General features: G+C 49.4%; 1 protein-coding gene across 13 annotated transcripts in view; it reads right to left on the reverse strand.

Moving 5' to 3' along the window:
* Nucleotides 1-23275, reverse strand: part of LOC146786091 (eukaryotic translation initiation factor 4 gamma 1-like) — a 1219153-nt gene that overhangs the window by 521948 nt on the left and 673930 nt on the right. For all 13 annotated transcript variants that reach the window (XM_085635575.1, XM_085635572.1, XM_085635570.1 and 10 more), the window contains one exon: nucleotides 2256-2427. In XM_085635575.1, coding sequence (XP_085491701.1) covers nucleotides 2256-2427 — 172 coding nt within the window. The remainder of the gene's footprint in view (nucleotides 1-2255; nucleotides 2428-23275) is intronic.

Genomic DNA, 23275 nt, shown 5'->3' on the forward strand with positions numbered 1-23275 from the left:
AGGGGAGGAGTCACCAACTTCGTGACCAAAGGCTTCTTCCGAAGACAACAACAACCTGCAATCATCCGAGCCCAACACCAGATGGCGATCTTATCCTCAGTGTGTGATCTGCAGCTCATATGCCTCGAACAGGAACTTTTGCACACAGTAGAAAGCAGTGGACTTGTTGATACAAACTGCTGAGCAGGTATGCTAAATCGCTGTACACCCTCAGGAGGTACTCTCTTTGGCGATGTATCAGATGAATTGCTCAAATGTGCTGCACCAGTGTGGAGAGCAGAGGCTAGTGCGTGTCGCCCTGCTTGTGCTAATACTACATGGTTATGTTGTCTATTCTCATCCAGACTGATATGCACTGAATGCACTGGGTGAAAGCTTTGACGAATAGCTGGACAGATAGAAGTCCTAAGAAAATAATGTGGACATCTGAGTGTAACACGTTTGACTGATGTCTTGAAGATGAGCCTAGTCCGTGATAATGTGGACTTGCAAAATGAGGGCATAAAGGGCTGGCGGTCCAACAGGTTGTAGATCCCACCCAATATGGATTCCAGAGGTGACACAGTACAGAGTCCGCACTCCTCAAATCCACTGAAGAAATCAGGATTATATTGGATCAGGGAGGAAAAGCAGCCATGATCATGTTAGACATCTCGGCGACCTTTGATACTGTCCATCACGGCCTTCTGATGGACCGGTTTAAGGAGATCGGAGTCAAGGGCACCACCTGGAAGCTGTTTAAATCTTTCCTATCCAACAGAGTACAGACTGTATCCCCTGGGGATTCCAAGACTGCATGACAGCCGTGGGTAACTGGATGGCCCAAAACGAATATGCTACTTACCAGTATGCATCTGTTCTTGGCACTGGAATGGACTTGAATACTTTAGGGGCACAAGGATCATGCACCTGTACACACCACTGGCATAGGGCACCCAGCTAGAGGGGTAACTGAAGTATGCCAGGGCAGTATGTGTTGTGGGCATGGCACACAGGGATGCGTGCCATGTCGACTGTTTTGTTCTGCACCAAGACACTCAGCCTGCAAAGGCAGTGTGTGTGTGTGTGTCAGGGTACAGGGCCTGTAAGGGTGGCACAATAAGTGCTGCAACCCTTTGGGGCCTTTTCTGGTCACAAGGCCCTGGGTACCTAGGGTACCATTTACCAGGGGCTGACATGTGGCCAGAGATGCCAATTGGGTTTAGGCTTTATGCAGTTTTTAGGGAAGTAACACAGGCCCTGGGTACCTGATTGGCAGTAGCCCAGGGCACACTCAAAGTACATCAGCAAGTCAGCAAAAAAGTGGGGGCATACCATGCAAGAAAGATGGCACTTTCTCACACCCGCCAATAAGACGACAGACTTCCTACAAAAAAAAAAACAGTTTCACATGTTTTACTGTCAGGACAAGTAAAAAACATCCTAACTGCGTGATATGTTGCAACCTGCCTTTAGGGCTTGGTAGGCCTGCCAGAGGGGTGACTTACACACACATGTACTGGGCAACCACTATTGCTTTTCAATGGTAAAGTCAGGCTAGCAGTGCACAACTGCTCTACCAATCTCTCGAGGTGGACTGGGAATCTTATTTTAATTGGGTCATCTACAGGGTGGCACAATAACTACAGCAAGCCCTGTGGGTACCCTTATAACTTACATGCCCTGGGTACTAGGGACTTCAAGACAAGTTGGCCACTTCCACCATAGACGTTAGGGTCAGGGCACGGAGGTCCGATTAACAGGCCACAGTGCACTGTCGAAAAACCAGCAGCATTAATTGAAAAACGTAGGGGTAATCATACAAAAAGGCAATTCTTACACCAAGGACTTACAAGTAAGTCAGGCTATTCCATTAGGGGACAAGCCAATAAACATGCACAATTTTAAGGGTCCGAACATATGGGGGGGGGGGGGGGGGGTTTCCTTACAGCTCCTAGAGTACAGTCTGATCTATGACATTACCTATCAGTGCAGGAGAGCGCTTTCAACTTTGCAAATCCAGTGCGGAGACCTGCGAGGGGAGGAATCGGAGTGCTGAAGCACATACAAGTAATAGCAATTATATCAGACTTGAAGTCTAGCATAAATTAAACAATGGCATCCAAGCAGAACATATTAGAATAAAGTGAACATCTTTTAAGACCATTTTAAGGCCAGTGTCCACCAAGCATAAAGGAACCTACTACTGACCCAGGAAAACACTTGATGCAGACATTGCCTTCCAGCACAATGCAGAAGACAGCATGAATCCTTACCTGACATGTACTGGTATTTTGTGTCTCCTGGCTGCAGGCTGTCTTCTTTTTCCTCCCAGGTCTCATCAGTGTCTTCTGGACGGGGCCGCGGGGTCTCTTCTAGCTCGGTGGTCGGAGGCGGGGCAGATGGAGTTGAAGATTTTCTCTCAGGCGCTGAACTGATAACCTGTGGCTAATTAAAAATAATATATCATTTAAGCAAAGAGCCAGAAAGAAATTTGAATATTAGAGATAACAGCTGGTAACTTTAATTACATCCACACAGTTCTTGGGCAACACTATTAAACTGTGATAACCATGGAGAAGCTGAGCCACAGTTGTCTTTATGGCCTACCTCACAATTATTCCTCTATTAATCAGTCCACATTTACATTAAAGATGTGTAGCAGCAGAAATTGGGCTCAGTTAAAGATGCACATGCAAAATGCACTCCACAAATAAAGGAGAGTTACTATGAGAAGATCAGACACATGGCAGCTGAATGTAGTTTCAAAAAAACATTTTATCTGCCCCTTGCAAAGGGAAACTGCACGCTGGCCACCCCAGCCAAGAGCCTTATATCTAGGGTGTAAGAAACTGACTCCATAAATACTGCACCAAATTGAGGTACAGTGTGTATAGAGTCCAAGAGTCTCCAGAGGTTTGGCAGAGGTTAAAGCTAGATAGAACCTTGGTCTCTAAAGTGGTAGCTTGTTCGAGCAGTAAGGCAGTATAAGAGGACAGTGTAAAGCATTTGTTGCACACACTCAGCCAGCAAATGGTCTCACACACTCAAGAACTGAACTCTAGGCCAATTGTTTTGTATGAAAAAAAATACTGATTTATTTCTAGAACCAAGCAAGCCTGGTACAGGTAAGCATATAAATACTTTGCAGAAGTAATTGACTTGTTTGAACATAGTTCAGAATTGCAGTATAACTGGTACTGGTTTTGATTAAAAGTTTAAGAAAGCAGTTTGCAAAACATTGCAGGTATAGTACATTCAATTGAATGGGCTTTTAAGAAAAATGCAGTTAGTTACTTTTCAGATTACTTTTCTAACCACAGGACTGGATCCTGGATTCAGCCCTGGGACATTTCCTGAAAACAGGTGAATAAATGTGTTTTGGTTAATCGGCTGATTTTTAAGGAATATTTGCAGTTTTCAAAAGTAGACACTTAGAAACTTTTTGAGAGAGAAAGTGTTAATGTTAGCCTATGAAGAAAAATGAGTTATCAGTTTCAAGGTAAGTAATCGGTCTTTTGAGTTAGGGTTCTGGGGTTAGACTCAGGGGTCTCCCAGGGACAGTGATGCACTGTGGTTGCACCGTTAGCGGCACTCGGGTGGCCGGGTGCAGAGTGTTTAGGCCCAATGTTATCCTATGGGGGATAGGGGGACTCCGGTTGGTGGCTGCTGGCAAGCAGGCCACAGGGTTGTGGGAGCAAGGCTCCTAGGGTTAAGCTCAGGGCACGTTGGGGACCAAGTTAGCACCAAAGGGACACCCTCAGCGGAGCTAGGGCAGCCGGCTGCAGTTTTGAGGTCGGGTGCCCTGTTGATTTCAATGGAGATTCTCCTGGACAAAGAAACACTGCAGGTTAGGGGACGAAGATCTTCCAGGATTGACCACCACTTCGAGGGGTAAGTGGGGATGTAGAGGGATGGTCAGGCACCACTAGGTTGGGCACACAAGGCCGTGGGGCGTCGGGTGCAGGGGTGCCCTTAGACGTCGGAATTTCTTACACGCTCTGGTTGCGCTGGGGGTGGGGGGTGGGTCTCCTGGAGTGAGGCTGCAGGTGTCATCTGGAGACTTGAGGCAGGTCAGGGGTCGCCAGATCTCGCATCAGGATCGCCGGGGGGGACCTCCTCGTGGAGTTTGTGCACTTAAACACAGGCCAGGCTCAGCAGGTGCAGATTGTGCTGGATTCGCGGTTTCTGGCTGGCACCAGACGCTGCAGTTCAAACACGTCTGGTGTTCACGGAAGAAACCGCTTGGAGAGTGAATGCAGGCAGGTCCTCCGGGGTTTTTGAGGTTGCTGGCCGCTGGACACGCCGGGATTTTGCAGGAGCAGGTTCGAGGGTAGACAGGCCTGTAGGGCTGGGGCCAAGTCAGTGGGCGTTATCCTTTTGTTCACTCTGAACGGCTTCTCGTCTTCCTCCTTTTCTTGTGGTTGCTGGATCTGAGGAAGGAAGGTTCAGGGTGCCCCTAAATACTACATTTTGGGGGCGTTACAGGTAGGTAAAGGGCAGGGACCAAGGGGTCCCTTCCCTGGGGTGGGTACACCCCCCTATCCTGCCACTCTCCAGTGGGAGGGGGGCAGGAGCCTGTCCCTGGTTGGCTGGGTTCCCCCATCCTCAAGATGGCGGGGACTCGAGGTTGTGCTTCACCTCGCCTCCCCCACATTAGGGGTGGAGTTGGCAGAGGTGGGCACACCTCTTCCTCACTTTCTTTTTCCTGCCGGGTCTCCCACTTAAAGTGGGGGGTAGAACCAGTGGGGACCAGTTGCTGAGTACAGCAAGTGGTCTGGTGAAGCTCACAAAGGTGGAATGCCTTTGAAGCTTCATCTTCGTGAACCCTGCCCATCCGTGAGGGGGAGGTGATTGGCTGGCACCTCGTCCCAGGATGTGCATTGTTTCAGGCCCCCGAGAGCAGCTAAGATGCCCTCTGTCGTGCATTTTACATTAAATCCCACACTGGCATCAGTGTGTGTTTAATGTGCTGAGAAGTTTGATACCAAACTTCCCAGTCTTCAGTGCAGCCATTATGGTGCTGTGGAGTTCATAATGAAAACCTTCCAGCACCATATACTCTTAATGGCAGCACTGCACGTACAGGGCCCAGGAATGGACCTGGGCACTGTAGGGGGTACAGGGCTCATGCACCTGTACCCTCACCACTGGCATAGGGCACCCAGCTAGAGGGGTGACTGATGTATGCCAGGGCAGTGGTTTGTGGGTATGCACACACGAATGTGCGCCATGTCGTCCGTTTTGTTCTGCACCCAGACACTCAGCCTGCAAAGGCAGTGTGTGTACGCACCAGGGTACAGGGCCTCGAAGGGTGGCACAGTTGGTGCTGCAGCCCTTAGGAGCCTTCTCTGGTCACAGTGCCCTGGGTACATGGGGTAACATTTACCAGGAACCTACCTGTGGCCAGAGCTGTCAATTGGGTTTTGTTTAGGGGCAAAAACAGGCCCTGGGGTCCTGATTGGCAGGGCCCCAGAGCACATCAAGTCAAAGAGCATCAGTAGTCTGGCAACAAAAAAAACAATGGGGGGGGGGGGGGGGGGTTACTGCAACAGAAACCCACTTTCTCACAGTGTATCACTGACCCTGGGAGACCCCCTGAGTCTAACCCCAGGAGCCTACCTCCAAAGACCAATTACTTACCTGGAAACCGATCACCTCTTTCCTCATAGAATAACATTAACACTTTCTCCCAAAAAGTTGTCGACTTTTGAAAACAGTATTCCTTAAAAATCACCCAATTAACCAAACCGCTTTTTCTCAACTGTTTTCAGGAGATGTCCCAGTGTTGAATCTAGGTATCTAGCAAGGAGTAAGAAAAGTAATGTTAAAGTAACCTACCTGCAAAGTGAATTTCCCCCCAAATGATAACATTGGTGATTCTATGTGAAAACGTTTGTGTCAACTTTTGAAATGCAATATTATTCTTTAAAAATCGTACCTCTAACTACAACTAATTTATTCAACTGTTTTCAGGAAATGTCCGAGTGCTTAATCTAGGATCCAGCCCTGTGTTAGCAAAAGGAATCTGAAAAGTAATTAATTGCACCTCAGGTCGTCTTCTCCAGGGCGCAGGTCAGCTGGATGCAGGGATGTCTGGAGGTCTGATTTCACTTTACCAGGCCACTCGCCGTTGGCGGGGGCCTCCGTGCAGAGGCTGCAGGCGACGGCAGTGAGTCCTGAAGGATTCAACCCATGGACTCAAGTGCTAGAGGACCTCACTGGAACTAGTGGGTCACTGACTTGGGCCGCAGAAGTCGGGTGCAGTGGTGGTTCCAGGTGTGGGTTATCTTTGTCCTCTACAGGCTGAGTGTCTTCGGAGTTTCTTTTGAACAGAGCTGTCGTTCACAGGCGATCTGGTCTTTGCTGAAGGCAGTCAGTCCTCCCAAGGGTTCTGAAGGTTGCTGGCTGCAGGAGAAGGCGACTTTGGGCATAAGTTCTCTGGAAACTGCAGAGAGGCCGGTAGGGCTGGGGCCCAAGTCAGTTCTTCTCTGCAGTCTCCTCTGCTGGGCATCTTTCATCCTTCATCCTTCTTCCTCGTAGGCTGCGGGAATAGTCTTCTTGGTTCAGGGCTAGCCCTAAATACTGCATTTAGGGGGCATTTTAGGGGTCTCAAGGTCAGTAGTGAATGGGCTAATGACCTTAGGGTGACTACACCCATGGTGTGCTCACCACACATGGTGTGGGCACAATCCCCAGTTCCGATTGGAGAGTGCCTGCCATCTACAAGATGGCGGGCACTGAAGTGCGGGGTTCACCTCGCCTCCCCTGCCTGAGGGGTGGGGTTGGCAGAGGTGGGCTACTCTAATTTTTCCCACCCGTCTTCCCGCCGAAAAAGGGGTGAGACAGGAAGGGGGCCTGCTCCTGATAGCTGGAGAGGCTGGGGTGTCACATGGCCCATGGGGACATTGTCGCTTTCTCGAAGTTAACATGAGCATGCTGCAAACAGTACAATGCTTTGTGCAGGTTACTACAGGACTATTTTTGCAAATCCCTCTTTTGCCGTTTTCACACGAGAACCTATCGCTGTGTTCACACTTTGCGTTCATGGGATTTAGACTAAACATTGTGCGCAAGGTGGAACAACAATGCCCCTTGTTATTCTGTTCTGGTCAGGCTTTAGCACCTAGACAAAAATACTGATGCAGCTGTGGTTTTGGACAACATACTTTGGTCTTAAAGGCAAACACGGATAGGTAGGACACGCTTGGAGAGGGACCTTTCCGGGGAGAAGAGAGAGAGAGAGCACCTATGATGTAGATCTACCATCTATAGGGTAAGGAATGGGGTCTGCAAACAAAACCCAGAGATCTACTATATAATACTGCTTCTAGGCAAGGGGAAGGAAGTTAGACTAGATTGTCTTTTCATGATGACATCTCCTTTCATGATTTCCAGACTAACTGCTATGCTGACTGTGAGAAAGTGCCATCTTTCTTGCATGGTATGCCCCCACTTTTTGCTAAATTGCTGAATGTACTTCGATTGAGTGTACCCTGGGTTCCTGCCAATCAGGTGCCCAGGGCCTATGTTCCTTCCTTAAACCACACAAACTCCAAATTGGCAAACCCTAGCCACATGTCAGCCCCTAGTAAATGGTACCCTAGGTACCCAGGGCCTTGTGACCAGGGAAGGCCTCTAAGGGCTGCAACACTCATTGTGCCACCCTCAGAGGCCCTGTACCCTTACACACACACACTGCCCTTGCAGGCTGAGTGTCTGGGTGCAGGACCAAACAAAGAGTCGACATGGCACACATCACTGTGTACCATGCCCATCACCTACACTGCCAAGGCATATGTCAGCCACCCCTCTAGCTGGGTGCATTACGCCTATGGTGTGGGCACAGGAGCAGGAGCCCTGTGCCCCTACAGTACCCGGGTCCATTCCTGGGCACTGTAAGTGCAGTGCTGTCATTTAAGAATACCTGGTGCTGAGAGCTTGTCAAACACGAGCTCCACAGCACCATATTGGCAACACTGAAGCCTGGGAAGTTTGGTATCAAACTTCTCAGCACATTGAACCCACACTGATGCCAGTGTAGGATTTAATGTACTAAGCACCCCAGAGGGCATCTTAGAAGATGCCCCCTTACAGCTAACTTGCAATCCCCGTCTGCTCTGAGGCTGCCCAGGCTGCCACACAGCAGACACGTTGCTGGACCCCTGGGTGGGAGAGCCCCTGCTCTCCCGGGCCTGCAACAATGCACATCCTGGGTGAGGTGAGAAATCTCCTCCCCCAGGATGAGCAAAGGGAAGCTTCAAAGGCATGCCGCCAGTTGGAGTTTCCCCAGGCCACTGCAACCCCCCACTCTGGCGGGAAGCTTGGCCGGAAACCCCATACAAGGACAGGGGATGTGCCAGCCTGCCCACCCCACCCCTCAGGTGGGGGAGGCGAGGTGAAGCACATCTCCGGGCTCTCGCCATCTTGAAGATGGGAGGCCCTACCCTATCAGGATTAGGCTACTGCCCCCCTCCCACAGGAGAGAGGCAGGATAGGGGGTGTACCCACCCCAGGACAAGGACCCATTGGTCCCTGGCCTTCACCTACCTGTAACGCCCCTAAATCTAGTATTTAGGGGCCCCCTGAACCTTCCTTCCGGAGATTCCAGATAGAAAAACGACAAGAAGAGCAAGAAGAACAAAGACCTGCCCTGCAGCTGCTAAAAAGAGAAGAAGACACCAACTGCTTTGGCCCCAGCCCTACCGGCCTGTCGACTCTCGAACCTGCACCAGCGCGGCCTCCCACGTGGCCAGCAACCTCACCAACCCCGGAGGACCTGGCTACCTTTTAGCTCTAAGCCCCTGGGACTCCCACGAGTAGAGGCTCTACTCAAGAAACCTACTTGCTATCCCTGGCACCAGCCCGGGACCGCGGACCCAACACACTCTGCACCAGCCAAGCCTGGCCAGTGCCGGAGTGGACAAAGACCCAGAGGACGACCCCACGGCGACTGTGACCCAGAGTCCGGCACCCAAGGACCCCCCTCGACATCCCGGAAGAAGCCTGCAGCCTCAGAACCAAGTGCCACCCCAGCCGCGATCAACCAGAGGGTAAGATTCCCGACGTCAAAAGGCACCCCTGCACCCGGCGCCCTGCGACCCCCTGTGCCCAATCCTGGGGTACCCACCTAACCTACAACTACCCAACTTACCTCTCGAAGTGGTGGTGGCACCTGAAACCTCCTCGTCCCCGAGCCTGCAGCCTCTTTCCAAACCGGAACATTCCCATTGATTTCCATTGAGCGCCCTAAGGCTCAAAAGCACCCTGCACCCAGCCGCCCGAGTGGCCCTGGCAGTGCCCTCTCTACTCTAACCTACTTCCCCACTTGCCCTGAGTAAGTGACCAGGAGCCCAGCTCCCACAGCCGCGTGGCTTGCCAGACAGCAGCCACCAACCAAGGCCCCCCTATCCCTCATAGGATAACATTGGGCCCAACTCTCTCTGCACCCGGCCGTCCTGAAACCGCTGAGGGTGAACCAACTGTACCTACCTGACACTGGGGGACCCCTGAGTCCATGCCCGGAATTTCAACACTACCAGTCGAGCACTTACCCTTAAACCGCTAACTTCATTTTCCTCATAGGGTAACATTGACTGGCTTTTTTTTCTTCAAAAATCTTCTAAGTGTGAACTTTTCAAAACTGCAAAAATTCACCAAAAATCAGCCAAGTGACAAAAACGAATTTACTCACCTGCTCCTAGGTGAGCTTCCAGTGCTGGATCTTGGTGCCCAGCCCTGACTCTGAAAAGTGTTCACAACTATACTTACTTCTAACTCATTTTTCTCCCATAGGAAACCATTGCCTGCTTTTCTGTGAAATTTCTTCTAAGTGTCTACTTTTGCAAATTTGAAATATTCTTTTAAAATCGTACCATTTCTGCAAACGAAATTACTTACCTGCTTTTGATAAGGACCCCAGTCCTGGGTCTAGGCACCCAGTCCTGGATTACTAAAGTAACGATAAAGTACTCTACCTGCAATTTGAATTTCTTGCCATAGAGATCCATTGAATGTTTTCTGTGAAATATTTTCTAAGTGCTAACTTTTGAAATAGCTAAATATTATCTAAAAATCATTACAGTTATTAAGTCGACTTTCTTCACTTGATTCTGAATACTGACCCCAGGCTGGTTCTAGGATCCAGACCTGGAATTCCAAAAGTAATCTGAAAAGTAATTTATTACAAATAACCTGAACTTACCATTGAGCTCAATGCATTGTTATGTTTAGGAAATAGGATTGTTTATTGCAACCAACTGTGACTGTTTACACAAATTTATTGCTTGAAACAAAAGTATTTATATTCAACCTCTCATTCTGAGAAAGTATATTTTTACCCCCTTGTGGTTCTAAAAATAAAACAAGCATATATTTTATATATACAAATCATTGGCCTAGAGTTCAGTTATTGAGTGTGTGAAACCATTTGCTGACTGAGTGTGTACAATAAATGCTTTACACTGTCCTCTGGTACTGCCTTACTGCTCGACCAAGCTACCACTTTTGAGAGTAAGGTCATACCTAACTTTGACCTCTATCAGCCTCTGGGGGACTGTGGACTCTGTACACCCTGTACCTATTAGGGAACAGTATATACAGAGCCACTTTCTCACATTGGTGGATCAGCGGTGGGATACAAACTTGCATTTGTTGGACTACTTGGTTACCATCTGATCACACGACAGAACTCTTAAAAATTGCCTTTAGAATTCTGATTGGTTTTTCCAAAATTACTAAAAGTCTTGCTAGGGCCTTGCTTAAGTCCCATTAGAATTTTAGAAAAATAAAAGTCACTATAGTCAGGGTAGAGGGTTAGAACTGTCAGGTTAGAATGTCTCAAACAAACCCAGCTATTAGTGATAATAATAACATGGACCTGGTGGAGGAGCTCGACCTCACACCTTACTTACACTTGTCTTTCAAGGAATTGAGGTCCTTATGTAAACTCAAAAATTTACAAATGGGTCAGCATCCATCCAAACAAGGGCTCCAGGAGCTCCTGGCTGAGTATGCTAAAGACCACCCATCTGAACATGGTGATGGCCAGTCAGATGAGGAAAGGGAAACAGGGGAGGAGGACAGCAACCTCCCCATACTATTCCCTAGGGAGGAGATGGCACCCATACCCTCCAACTCAAGACATAGCATCTGGGCACCTAGAGACCACACAGGTGGCTCTGGTCCCAGAGACAACACTGGGGGACCCCCCAGTGAAGAGGACAGCCTTGTGAGGCTGGCCAAAAGAATAGATCTAGAGTCCAGGCTCCTGGCTCTAGAAAAGGAAAGGAGAGAGATGGGTTTAGCACCCATCAATGGTGGCAGCAATAATAAAAACAAGGATAGGGAGGAAACTTCTGACCTTAAAATCCCCAAAGGGATTGTCCCTAAATTTGAGGAAGGTGATGATATCACCAAATGGTTCACAGCCTTTGAGAGGGCTTGTGATATCAGGAAAGTAAAGAAACCTCTCTGGGGGGCACTCCTGTGGGAACTGTTCTCTGGTAACTGCAGGGACAGGCTTCTGACTCTCTCTGGGCCAGAAGCAGGATCCTATGACCTCATGAAGAAAGCTCTGATTGAGGGATTTGGATTCACCACTGAGGAGTATAGAATTAGATTCAGGGGGGCTCACAAAACCCAGACCCAGTCCTGGATTGATTTTGTAGATTTCTCAGTGAAGACACTGGATGGTTGGTTAGCTGGACATGGTGTGCAGGATTTTACTGGATTGTACAATTTATTCATGAAGGAACATATTTTGAGTAACTGCACAAATGAAAAGTTGCATCAGCATTTGGTAGACCTAGGTCTAATTTCTCCCCAAGAATTGGGAAAGAAGGCGGACCACTGGGTCAAGACTAGGGTGACCAAGACAACCACTGGGGGTGACCAAAAGAAAGTGGTCACAAAACCTCCCCAGGGGAAAGGTGGTGAGAATCCCCAAGATAAAAAGTCTGAGTCTTCCAAAGGGCCCCAAAAACCTGTTCAGGTGGGTGGGACCCAAACTACTCCCTATGTGCCCCAACCATATAGGGGGAAGAACTTTGATCCCTTAAAGGCCTTTTGTAATACCTGTAAGAAGCAGGGACACCTAACTGTATCTTGCCCCCAAAACAAAGCCCCTAAGGCACCCAGTACAACCACTCCTGGGACAGCAAGTATACAAATGGGATCAGAGGTGTACCCTGAGCAAATCTGGGAACACACTGAAGCAAGTTTAGTCTCCTTGGGAGAAGTGGAGTTTGCCACTGTGGCTGTGTGGCCCCCCAACTTGAAGAAATACTTACAGTACCCCTGGGTGAATGGAACTAGGGTAGAAGCTCTGAGGGATACAGGTGCCAGTGTCACTATGGTGAAAGACACACTGGTTTCCCCTGAGCAATACTTGATTGGGAAGTCTTACCCAGTCACCAACGCTGACAGTGTCACCACTAGTCATCCCATGGCCATGGTAACATTAGGCTGGGGGGGGGTTACTGGCCTGAAACAGGTAGTGGTCTCTCCAAAGTTGCCAGCTGCATGTCTGCTTGGAAATGATCTGGAAACCTCAGCCTGGGCTGAGGTTGAGTTAAAGGCCCATGCAGCCATGCTGGGCATCCCTGAATTGGTGTGTGTGCAAACCAGAGCACAGAGCAAGAGGAAGGGTGAAAAAGTAGGTTTGGAGCCTGGAATAATGGCCCAACCAACCAAGAGGAAGGGCAAGAAGACTGGGGGACCAGCTTCTGTACAGCCAAACACTCAGAACCCCTCTCCCCCTGGAGAGGATGTAGATACCTCTGAGGGAACTGAGTCCATGGAGCTTGACCCTTACCAGGTTGAACTCTTGGGCCCAGGGGGACCCTCTAGGGAAGAGCTGTGCCAGGGTCAGCAAGACTGTCCCACTCTTGAAAGCCTGAGACAACAAGCTGCTTCAGAAGCCAGGGGAGATGTCAGTGGTACCCATAGAGCTTATTGGGAAGAGGGATTACTGTATGCGGAGGCAAGAGACCCCACTCCTGGAGCCACCAGGAGGGTGGTAGTGCCACAGAAGTACAGGGAGTTCCTCCTAACTTTGGCTCATGACATCCCCCTAGCTGGACATCTGGGGCAATCCAAAACTTGGGAAAGGTTAGTGAGTCACTTTTACTGGCCCCAGATGCACCAAAAGGTGAAGGAGTTTGTCAGCTCCTGTGTTACCTGTCAGGCCAGTGGCAAGACAGGTGGCCACCCAAAGGCCCCCCTCATTCCACTACCAGTGGTGGGGGTCCCCTTTGAAAGGGTAGGTGTGGACATTGTGGGTCCACTCGAACCTCCCACAGCCTCAGGGAACAAATTCATTCTAGTAGTAGTGGATCATGCTACTAGGTACCCTGAAGCAATTCCACTTAGGACTACTACAGCTCCTGCAGTAGCCAAGGCCCTCCTGGGTGTCTTCACCAGGGTGGGTTTTCCTAAGGAGGTGGTTTCAGACAGAGGTTCCAACTTCATGTCTGCTTACCTAACACACATGTGGAAAGAGTGTGGAGTGCAGTACAAGTTTACTACACCCTACCACCCACAAACCAATGGCCTTGTTGAGAGGTTCAACAAGACATTGAAAGGTATGATCATGGGACTCCCTGAGAAACTCAAAAGGAGGTGGGATGTCCTATTACCATGCTTGCTTTTCGCCTACAGGGAAGTGCCACAGAAGGGAGTAGGTTTCTCACCCTTTGAACTTCTGTTTGGTCATCCTGTAAGGGGACCACTGTGTCTTGTAAAGGAGGGCTGGGAGAGGCCTCTTCAAGAACCCAAACAGGACATAGTGGACTATGTGCTTGGCCTAAGGTCCAGAATGGCTGAGTATATGGAAAAAGCATCCAAGAACCTTGAGGCCAGCCAGGAGCTCCAGAAGCACTGGTATGACCAAAAAGCTGCACTGGTTGAATTTCAACCAGGGCAACAGGTGTGGGTTTTGGAGCCAGTGGCACCAAGGGCTCTCCAAGACAAATGGAGTGGCCCTTACCCTATCCTAGAGAGAAAGAGTGAGGTCACCTATCTAGTTGACCTGGGCACTAGCAGGACACCCAAAAGGGTCATCCATGTGAACCGCCTTAAACTCTACAATGATAGGGCTGACATCACCATGCTGATGGTGACTGATGAAGAACAGGAAGCAGAGAGTGAGCCACTCCCTGACCTCCTATCCTACAGCCCAAAAGATGGGTCAGTAGATGGTGTGATTTTCTCAGACACCCTCTCTGCCCAACAACAGACTGACTGCAAGCAAGTCTTGCAACAATATGCTAGCCTCTTTTCCCTGACCCCTGGTCTGACAAGCTGGTGTACCCATGATGTGGACACTGGTGACAGTGCACCTGTCAAGAACAAAATCTATCGACAGTCAGATCAAGTCAAGGAAAGCATCAAAGCTGAGGTCAGCAAGATGCTGGAGTTAGGGGTCATTGAGCCTTCAGAGAGCCCCTGGGCTAGCCCAGTAGTTCTGGTCCCCAAACCTCATCAACAGGGTGAAAAGAGAGAGATGAGGTTCTGTGTGGACTATAGAGGGCTCAACTCTGTCACCAAGACAGATGCTCACCCTATCCCAAGAGCAGATGAACTGATAGACAAATTGGGGGCTGCCAAATTTCTCAGTACCTTTGACTTAACTGCAGGGTACTGGCAGATTGGCATGGCCCCAGGAGCAAAAGAAAAGACAGCATTCTCCACCCCTGATGGGCATTATCAGTTTACTGTGATGCCCTTTGGGTTAAAGAATGCCCCTGCCACCTTCCAGAGGTTGGTGAACCATGTCCTGGCTGGGTTGGAGTCCTTTAGTGCAGCTTATCTTGATGATATTGCTGTCTTTAGCTCCACCTGGCAGGATCACCTGATCCACCTTGGGAAGGTTTTAGAGGCTCTGCAGAGTGCAGGTCTCACTATCAAAGCATCCAAATGCCAGATAGGGCAGGGCACTGTGGTGTACTTGGGCCACCTTGTAGGTGGAGGCCAGGTACAGCCCTTACAACCCAAAATCCAGGCCATCATGGACTGGATAGCTCCAACAACCCAGACCCAAGTCAGGGCATTCCTTGGCTTGACTGGGTACTACAGGAGGTTTGTGAAGGGGTATGGGTCCATTGTGACCCCCCTCACAGAACTCACCTCCAAGAAAATGCCCAAGAAAGTTAACTGGACAGTTAGTTGTCAAAAGGCTTTTGACACCCTAAAAGAAGCAATGTGCTCAGCACCAATTCTAAAAGCTCCAGATTATGCCAAGCAGTTCATAGTGCAGACTGATGCCTCTGAGCTAGGGATAGGAGCGGTCCTATCCCAGACCAATGATGAAGGCCAAGACCAACCTGTTGCTTTTATAAGCAGAAGACTACTCCCTAGAGAGCAGCGTTGGAGTGCCATTGAGAGGGAGGCCTTTGCTGTGGTTTGGTCCCTGAAGAAGCTGAGGCCATACTTGTTTGGCACTCACTTCCTAGTTCAAACTGACCACAGACCTCTCAGATGGCTAATGCAGATGAAAGGGGAAAATCCAAAACTACTGAGGTGGTCCATCTCCCTACAGGGAATGGACTTTGAAGTGGAACACAGACCAGGGACTGCCCATGCCAATGCAGATGGACTTTCCAGGTTCTTCCACTTAGACAATGAAGACTCCATAGGACAAGGTTAGTCTCATCACCTTTCGTTTGGGGGGGGGTTGTGTGAGAAAGTGCCATCTTTCTTGCATGGTATGCCCCCACTTTTTGCTAAATTGCTGAATGTACTTCGATTGAGTGTACCCTGGGTTCCTGCCAATCAGGTGCCCAGGGCCTATGTTCCTTCCTTAAACCACACAAACTCCAAATTGGCAAACCCTAGCCACATGTCAGCCCCTAGTAAATGGTACCCTAGGTACCCAGGGCCTTGTGACCAGGGAAGGCCTCTAAGGGCTGCAACACTCATTGTGCCACCCTCAGAGGCCCTGTACCCTTACACACACACACTGCCCTTGCAGGCTGAGTGTCTGGGTGCAGGACCAAACAAAGAGTCGACATGGCACACATCACTGTGTACCATGCCCATCACCTACACTGCCAAGGCATATGTCAGCCACCCCTCTAGCTGGGTGCATTACGCCTATGGTGTGGGCACAGGAGCAGGAGCCCTGTGCCCCTACAGTACCCGGGTCCATTCCTGGGCACTGTAAGTGCAGTGCTGTCATTTAAGAATACCTGGTGCTGAGAGCTTGTCAAACACGAGCTCCACAGCACCATATTGGCAACACTGAAGCCTGGGAAGTTTGGTATCAAACTTCTCAGCACATTGAACCCACACTGATGCCAGTGTAGGATTTAATGTACTAAGCACCCCAGAGGGCATCTTAGAAGATGCCCCCTTACAGCTAACTTGCAATCCCCGTCTGCTCTGAGGCTGCCCAGGCTGCCACACAGCAGACACGTTGCTGGACCCCTGGGTGGGAGAGCCCCTGCTCTCCCGGGCCTGCAACAATGCACATCCTGGGTGAGGTGAGAAATCTCCTCCCCCAGGATGAGCAAAGGGAAGCTTCAAAGGCATGCCGCCAGTTGGAGTTTCCCCAGGCCACTGCAACCCCCCACTCTGGCGGGAAGCTTGGCCGGAAACCCCATACAAGGACAGGGGATGTGCCAGCCTGCCCACCCCACCCCTCAGGTGGGGGAGGCGAGGTGAAGCACATCTCCGGGCTCTCGCCATCTTGAAGATGGGAGGCCCTACCCTATCAGGATTAGGCTACTGCCCCCCTCCCACAGGAGAGAGGCAGGATAGGGGGTGTACCCACCCCAGGACAAGGACCCATTGGTCCCTGGCCTTCACCTACCTGTAACGCCCCTAAATCTAGTATTTAGGGGCCCCCTGAACCTTCCTTCCGGAGATTCCAGATAGAAAAACGACAAGAAGAGCAAGAAGAACAAAGACCTGCCCTGCAGCTGCTAAAAAGAGAAGAAGACACCAACTGCTTTGGCCCCAGCCCTACCGGCCTGTCGACTCTCGAACCTGCACCAGCGCGGCCTCCCACGTGGCCAGCAACCTCACCAACCCCGGAGGACCTGGCTACCTTTTAGCTCTAAGCCCCTGGGACTCCCACGAGTAGAGGCTCTACTCAAGAAACCTACTTGCTATCCCTGGCACCAGCCCGGGACCGCGGACCCAACACACTCTGCACCAGCCAAGCCTGGCCAGTGCCGGAGTGGACAAAGACCCAGAGGACGACCCCACGGCGACTGTGACCCAGAGTCCGGCACCCAAGGACCCCCCTCGACATCCCGGAAGAAGCCTGCAGCCTCAGAACCAAGTGCCACCCCAGCCGCGATCAACCAGAGGGTAAGATTCCCGACGTCAAAAGGCACCCCTGCACCCGGCGCCCTGCGACCCCCTGTGCCCAATCCTGGGGTACCCACCTAACCTACAACTACCCAACTTACCTCTCGAAGTGGTGGTGGCACCTGAAACCTCCTCGTCCCCGAGCCTGCAGCCTCTTTCCAAACCGGAACATTCCCATTGATTTCCATTGAGCGCCCTAAGGCTCAAAAGCACCCTGCACCCAGCCGCCCGAGTGGCCCTGGCAGTGCCCTCTCTACTCTAACCTACTTCCCCACTTGCCCTGAGTAAGTGACCAGGAGCCCAGCTCCCACAGCCGCGTGGCTTGCCAGACAGCAGCCACCAACCAAGGCCCCCCTATCCCTCATAGGATAACATTGGGCCCAACTCTCTCTGCACCCGGCCGTCCTGAAACCGCTGAGGGTGAACCAACTGTACCTACCTGACACTGGGGGACCCCTGAGTCCATGCCCGGAATTTCAACACTACCAGTCGAGCACTTACCCTTAAACCGCTAACTTCATTTTCCTCATAGGGTAACATTGACTGGCTTTTTTTTCTTCAAAAATCTTCTAAGTGTGAACTTTTCAAAACTGCAAAAATTCACCAAAAATCAGCCAAGTGACAAAAACGAATTTACTCACCTGCTCCTAGGTGAGCTTCCAGTGCTGGATCTTGGTGCCCAGCCCTGACTCTGAAAAGTGTTCACAACTATACTTACTTCTAACTCATTTTTCTCCCATAGGAAACCATTGCCTGCTTTTCTGTGAAATTTCTTCTAAGTGTCTACTTTTGCAAATTTGAAATATTCTTTTAAAATCGTACCATTTCTGCAAACGAAATTACTTACCTGCTTTTGATAAGGACCCCAGTCCTGGGTCTAGGCACCCAGTCCTGGATTACTAAAGTAACGATAAAGTACTCTACCTGCAATTTGAATTTCTTGCCATAGAGATCCATTGAATGTTTTCTGTGAAATATTTTCTAAGTGCTAACTTTTGAAATAGCTAAATATTATCTAAAAATCATTACAGTTATTAAGTCGACTTTCTTCACTTGATTCTGAATACTGACCCCAGGCTGGTTCTAGGATCCAGACCTGGAATTCCAAAAGTAATCTGAAAAGTAATTTATTACAAATAACCTGAACTTACCATTGAGCTCAATGCATTGTTATGTTTAGGAAATAGGATTGTTTATTGCAACCAACTGTGACTGTTTACACAAATTTATTGCTTGAAACAAAAGTATTTATATTCAACCTCTCATTCTGAGAAAGTATATTTTTACCCCCTTGTGGTTCTAAAAATAAAACAAGCATATATTTTATATATACAAATCATTGGCCTAGAGTTCAGTTATTGAGTGTGTGAAACCATTTGCTGACTGAGTGTGTACAATAAATGCTTTACACTGTCCTCTGGTACTGCCTTACTGCTCGACCAAGCTACCACTTTTGAGAGTAAGGTCATACCTAACTTTGACCTCTATCAGCCTCTGGGGGACTGTGGACTCTGTACACCCTGTACCTATTAGGGAACAGTATATACAGAGCCACTTTCTCACACTGACCGTATTTGTATTCTGCATTTTTCTACTTGCTGTGGCACATATACTGCATATTAGAGCACGTTAGTTCAAAGGAATATGCTAATTCCCAGTATGCATCTGTTCTTGGCATGTAGAGCTGCAGAGCCACACACTAAGGATAAGATCACCATCTGGTGTTGGGCGCGGATGATTGCAGGTTGTTGTTGTCTTCGGAAGAAGTCTTTGGTCACGAGATTGGGGACTCCTCCCCTGGACAACAGTGCGCATGGGCATCCACTCCATCCTCAGATTGTTTTTCGCCATGATGGGAAATGGAGTGTGTAAGAAGTAAAGAGAAAGGATGTCCATGTGTAGTGTCGAAGTAAGACAATGCTGGAACAGATACAGGTCCCGGGGAGGCGGGTGGGCGTGTGTGGCTCTGCAGCTCTACATGCCAAGAACAGAGGCATACTGGTAAGTAGCATATTCCGTTCGAGGCATATGAGCTGCAGATCACACACTAAGGATAGACTATATAGCTGTGTCTACCCTAGCGGTGGTCACCTGTATCAGTTGCAGCAGTTTGGAATAGAGTTTTTAGGACAGCTTGGCCTACTGAAGCTTGTTGTTTGGATTGCACATCAACACAGTAATGCTTAGTGAAGGTGTGTGTAGTAGACCATGTTGCTGCTTTGCAAATGTCTTCTAAGGGAATGTTCCCTAAGAATGCCATAGAGGCCCCTATTTTACGCGTGGAGTGCGCCCTAGGGGGAACGGTAAGAGTACGTTTAGCTTTTTGGTAACATATTTGGATACATTTGACTATCCATCTGGCGATACCAGATTTGGAAATAGGGTTGCCTTTGTGTGGTGGAGCGAAAGCAACAAATAGTTGCTTGGTTTTCCGAAAAGGTTTTGTTCTGTCGATGTAATAGAGCAAGGCTCTTTTAACATCTAAGGTATGAAGTGCCCTCTCGGCTACTGAGTCTGGATTAGGGAAGAAGACTGGCAGTTCGACTGACTGGTTTAGATGGAAAGGGAAGATGACTTTAGGGAGGAATTTTGGATTTGTCCTAAGAACCACTTTGTTCCGATGTAGTTGTAGGAAGGGTTCTTCGAGAGTTAAGACTTGTATTTCACTTACTCTTCGCAGGGATGTGATTGCGATGAGGAAAGCCACTTTCCATGTTAGGAACTGCAGTTTCGCATTTGTGCATTGGTTCAAATGGGGGACCCATGAGCCTTGCTATAACAATATTAAGGTTCCACACCGGGGAAGGTGGGAACCTTGGATGAATGATTCTTGTAAGACCCTCCATAAATGCTTTACAGGCTGGTACCTTGAAGAGGGACAGGTGTTGTCTATTTTGCAAATAGGCAGCTAATGCTGCTAGGTGTAGACGTATAGAGGAATACGCTAAATTGCATCTTTGCAAGTGTAATAAATAGCAAATGATGTTTTGGATGGAAGCATCCAGTGGTTGTATGTCATTGTTAGCGCAGTAAATGGCGAATCGTTTCCATTTTGCAGCATAGCATGCCCTAGTAGTAGGTCTCCTGGCTTTTTTAATGATATTCATACAGTCTGGAGGAAGTTTGAGGTACCCGAACTCTAAGACTTCAGGAGCCAGATTGCCAAGTTCAGTGTTTGAGGATCTGGGTGTCTGATTTCTCCATGGTTCTGGGTTAAGAGATCCGGGGAGAGATGCAGTTTTTGATGTGGAACTAGCAATAGTTCCAAAAGTGTGGTGAACCAGGGTTGACGTGCCCAAGTGGGAGCCACTAGGATGAGTGTCAGCGACTGTTGTTTGTTTGCGTACCACAAATTGAATGAGAGGGAGAGGCGGAAAAGCGTACGCAAATCTGCCTGACCAGTTCATCCATATTGCATTGCCCTTTGACTGCGGGTGTGGGAACCTGGCGGCGAAGGCATCTTGCGTTTTCTGGTGTGGCGAACAGGTCTATGTTTGGTTGTCCCCACTTTTGGAAGAATGGGAGTAAGACTTTGGGGTGTAGTTCCCATTCGTGTATCTGCTGTGTGTGGCGACTTAAGAGGTCTGCCACCTGGTTCTGAACCCCTGGGAGGTGTTCTGCTAGCAGGTAGATGTTCTGGGGAATTGCCCATCTCCAAATTTGTTGCGCCAGTTGGGACAGTTGTAGAGAATGTGTCCCTCCTTGTTTCTGTATGTAATACATTGTGGTCATGTTGTCCGTGCGGATGAGGACAGTTTTGTTCTGGAGATGCACTTGGAAGGATTTCAGTGCTAGGAACACCGCTAGAAGTTCTAGGTGATTGATGTGGAACTGTTTTTGTTGAATGGTCCACCGTCCCTGAGTGGTGTGTTGAAGGAGGTGGGCTCCCCACCCTATGAGAAATGCGTCGGTGGTCAGCACAACTTGTGGAAGGGGCTCCAAGAACGGCCGCCCTTTGGACAGGTTGATGGTGTTCCACCACTTCAGTGATCGAAGTGAGCGGCTGTCCACCAACACCAGATCGGTAAGTTGTCCGTGGGCCTGATTCCACTGTTGTGCTAGACATTCCTGTAAGGGACGCATTTGAAGGTGTGCGTAGGGTACTGTGGGGATACAGGACGCCATCATGCCTAAGAGTTGCATGAACACTCTTGTGGGAAGAGAGTGTTGTGTTTGAAATGTTTCTATCAGACTTTGTATGTTGGCTATCCTGGCTATGCTGGGATAAGCTACGGCTTTGGCTGTGTCTATGGTGGCTCCCAGGTATTGCTGTACTTGGGAGGGTTGTAGTTGAGATTTGGGATAGTTGTGCAGGGTTTGAATAGTGCGGTGGGTGTGGTGAACACATTTGTCTAGAGTATTGGCTTTGATGAGCCAGTCGTCCAGGTAGGGGAAGACGTGGATTTGTTGTCTCCAGAGATATGCTGCCACAACTGCCAGGCACTTTGTGAACACCCTTGGTGCAGTTGTTACTCCGAATGGGAGAACTGTAAACTGATAGTGTTGACCGTCTACCACGAATCGTAGATACTTCCTGTGAGCGGGATGCATAGGGATGTGAAAATATGCGTCCTTGAGGTCTAATGTGGCAAGGAAGTCTCCTTGTTGAAGTAATGGAGGGACCTGTTGGAGAGTGATCATGTGGAAATGACCTAATTGTATGTACTGGTTCAGTAGTCTGAGGTCCAGTATGGGTTTTAAGGTTTTGTCCTTTTTGGGAATGAGGAAGTATAGAGCGTATACTCCTGTGCCCTGATGTTGTAGTGGAAGAGGTTCTATTGCGTTTTTCTGAAGCAAAGACTGTATTTCCTGTTTGAGGAGCGTGAGGTGGTGAGACGTCATGGGACGGTGTCTGGGTGGTATGTTTGGGGGCGGGTTTATGAGTTCGAGGCAGTAGCCATATTGGATAATTTGTCTTACCCACCTGTCTGTAGTGATGGTATTCCAGACAGGTAGGAACTGTTGAAGTCTGCCCCGACTGGAGTGGAATGGTCTGGGGGGAGTGGTGGCAAGTCACTGTTTGGTGGCTGTAGAGGAACGGGTGTTGTTGCTGCCCCGTCCCCGGCCTTTATTATGGTTTCCCCGATACCCTCCTCTAAAATATCCTTTGTTAGGGGATGTTTGACCTGAGGTTTTGAATGTGGAAGAGTTGTCTGTTCCCACATTTTTGGAAGCTCCTCTATAAAAGGAGCGACGAAAGGAGCCTCGGGGTTGAGTGGACTGCAATGCTCCCATAGATTTTGCAGTTTCATTGTTTTTCTTAATCTTTTCTAGGGCAGTGTCCACTGCCGGTCCGAATAGTTGCTCCTGATTAAAGGGTTGAGCAAGAATGGAGGTTTGTACTTCCGGCTTGAAGCCGGAGATGCGCAGCCATGCGTGGCGTCTAAGCAATACGCTTGTGTTGACTGCCCTAGAGGCGGTGTCCGCTGCGTCTAATGCACATTTAATGGAGGCATTGGATATTAGTTTGCCTTCTTGTATGAGGTCAGTGGCCTGTGTTTTGAAAGGTTCATGCAGGTGTTGCAAGAGATCCTCCAGTTGATCATAATGGGCTCTATCATAACGAGCCAATAGGGCTTGTGTATTTGCCATACGCCAGTGGTTAGCCGCTTGAGCCGCAACCCTTTTGCCGGAAGCCTCCAGGAGTTTAGACTCCTTGTCTGGGGGCGGCGTATCTCCGGTTGTTTGGGAGTTGGCCCTTTTTCTGGCATTAGAGACGACTAGTGAGTCTAGGGGGAGTTGCGCCTTGATGTACACAGGATCTTGTGGCGCTGGTCTGTATTTTTTCTCTATTCGGGGGTTGAGAACCCTGGCCCTGACAGGGTCTTTAACCCCTTCAGTGCCCATGACGAGCTGGACTCGTCATGGGCTGCGGTGGCGCTGTGCCCATGACGAGTCCAGCTAGTCATGAACCCCGCCCGCTAATGCAAAGCGCGGCACAGGGCGGGGAAAGGGGCAGGCATGCAAGGGGTTAAAGACCTCA

The sequence above is a fragment of the Triturus cristatus genome, chromosome 11 (assembly GCF_964204655.1).
Source record: "Triturus cristatus chromosome 11, aTriCri1.1, whole genome shotgun sequence".
Classification (NCBI taxonomy): Eukaryota; Metazoa; Chordata; class Amphibia; order Caudata; family Salamandridae; genus Triturus; species Triturus cristatus.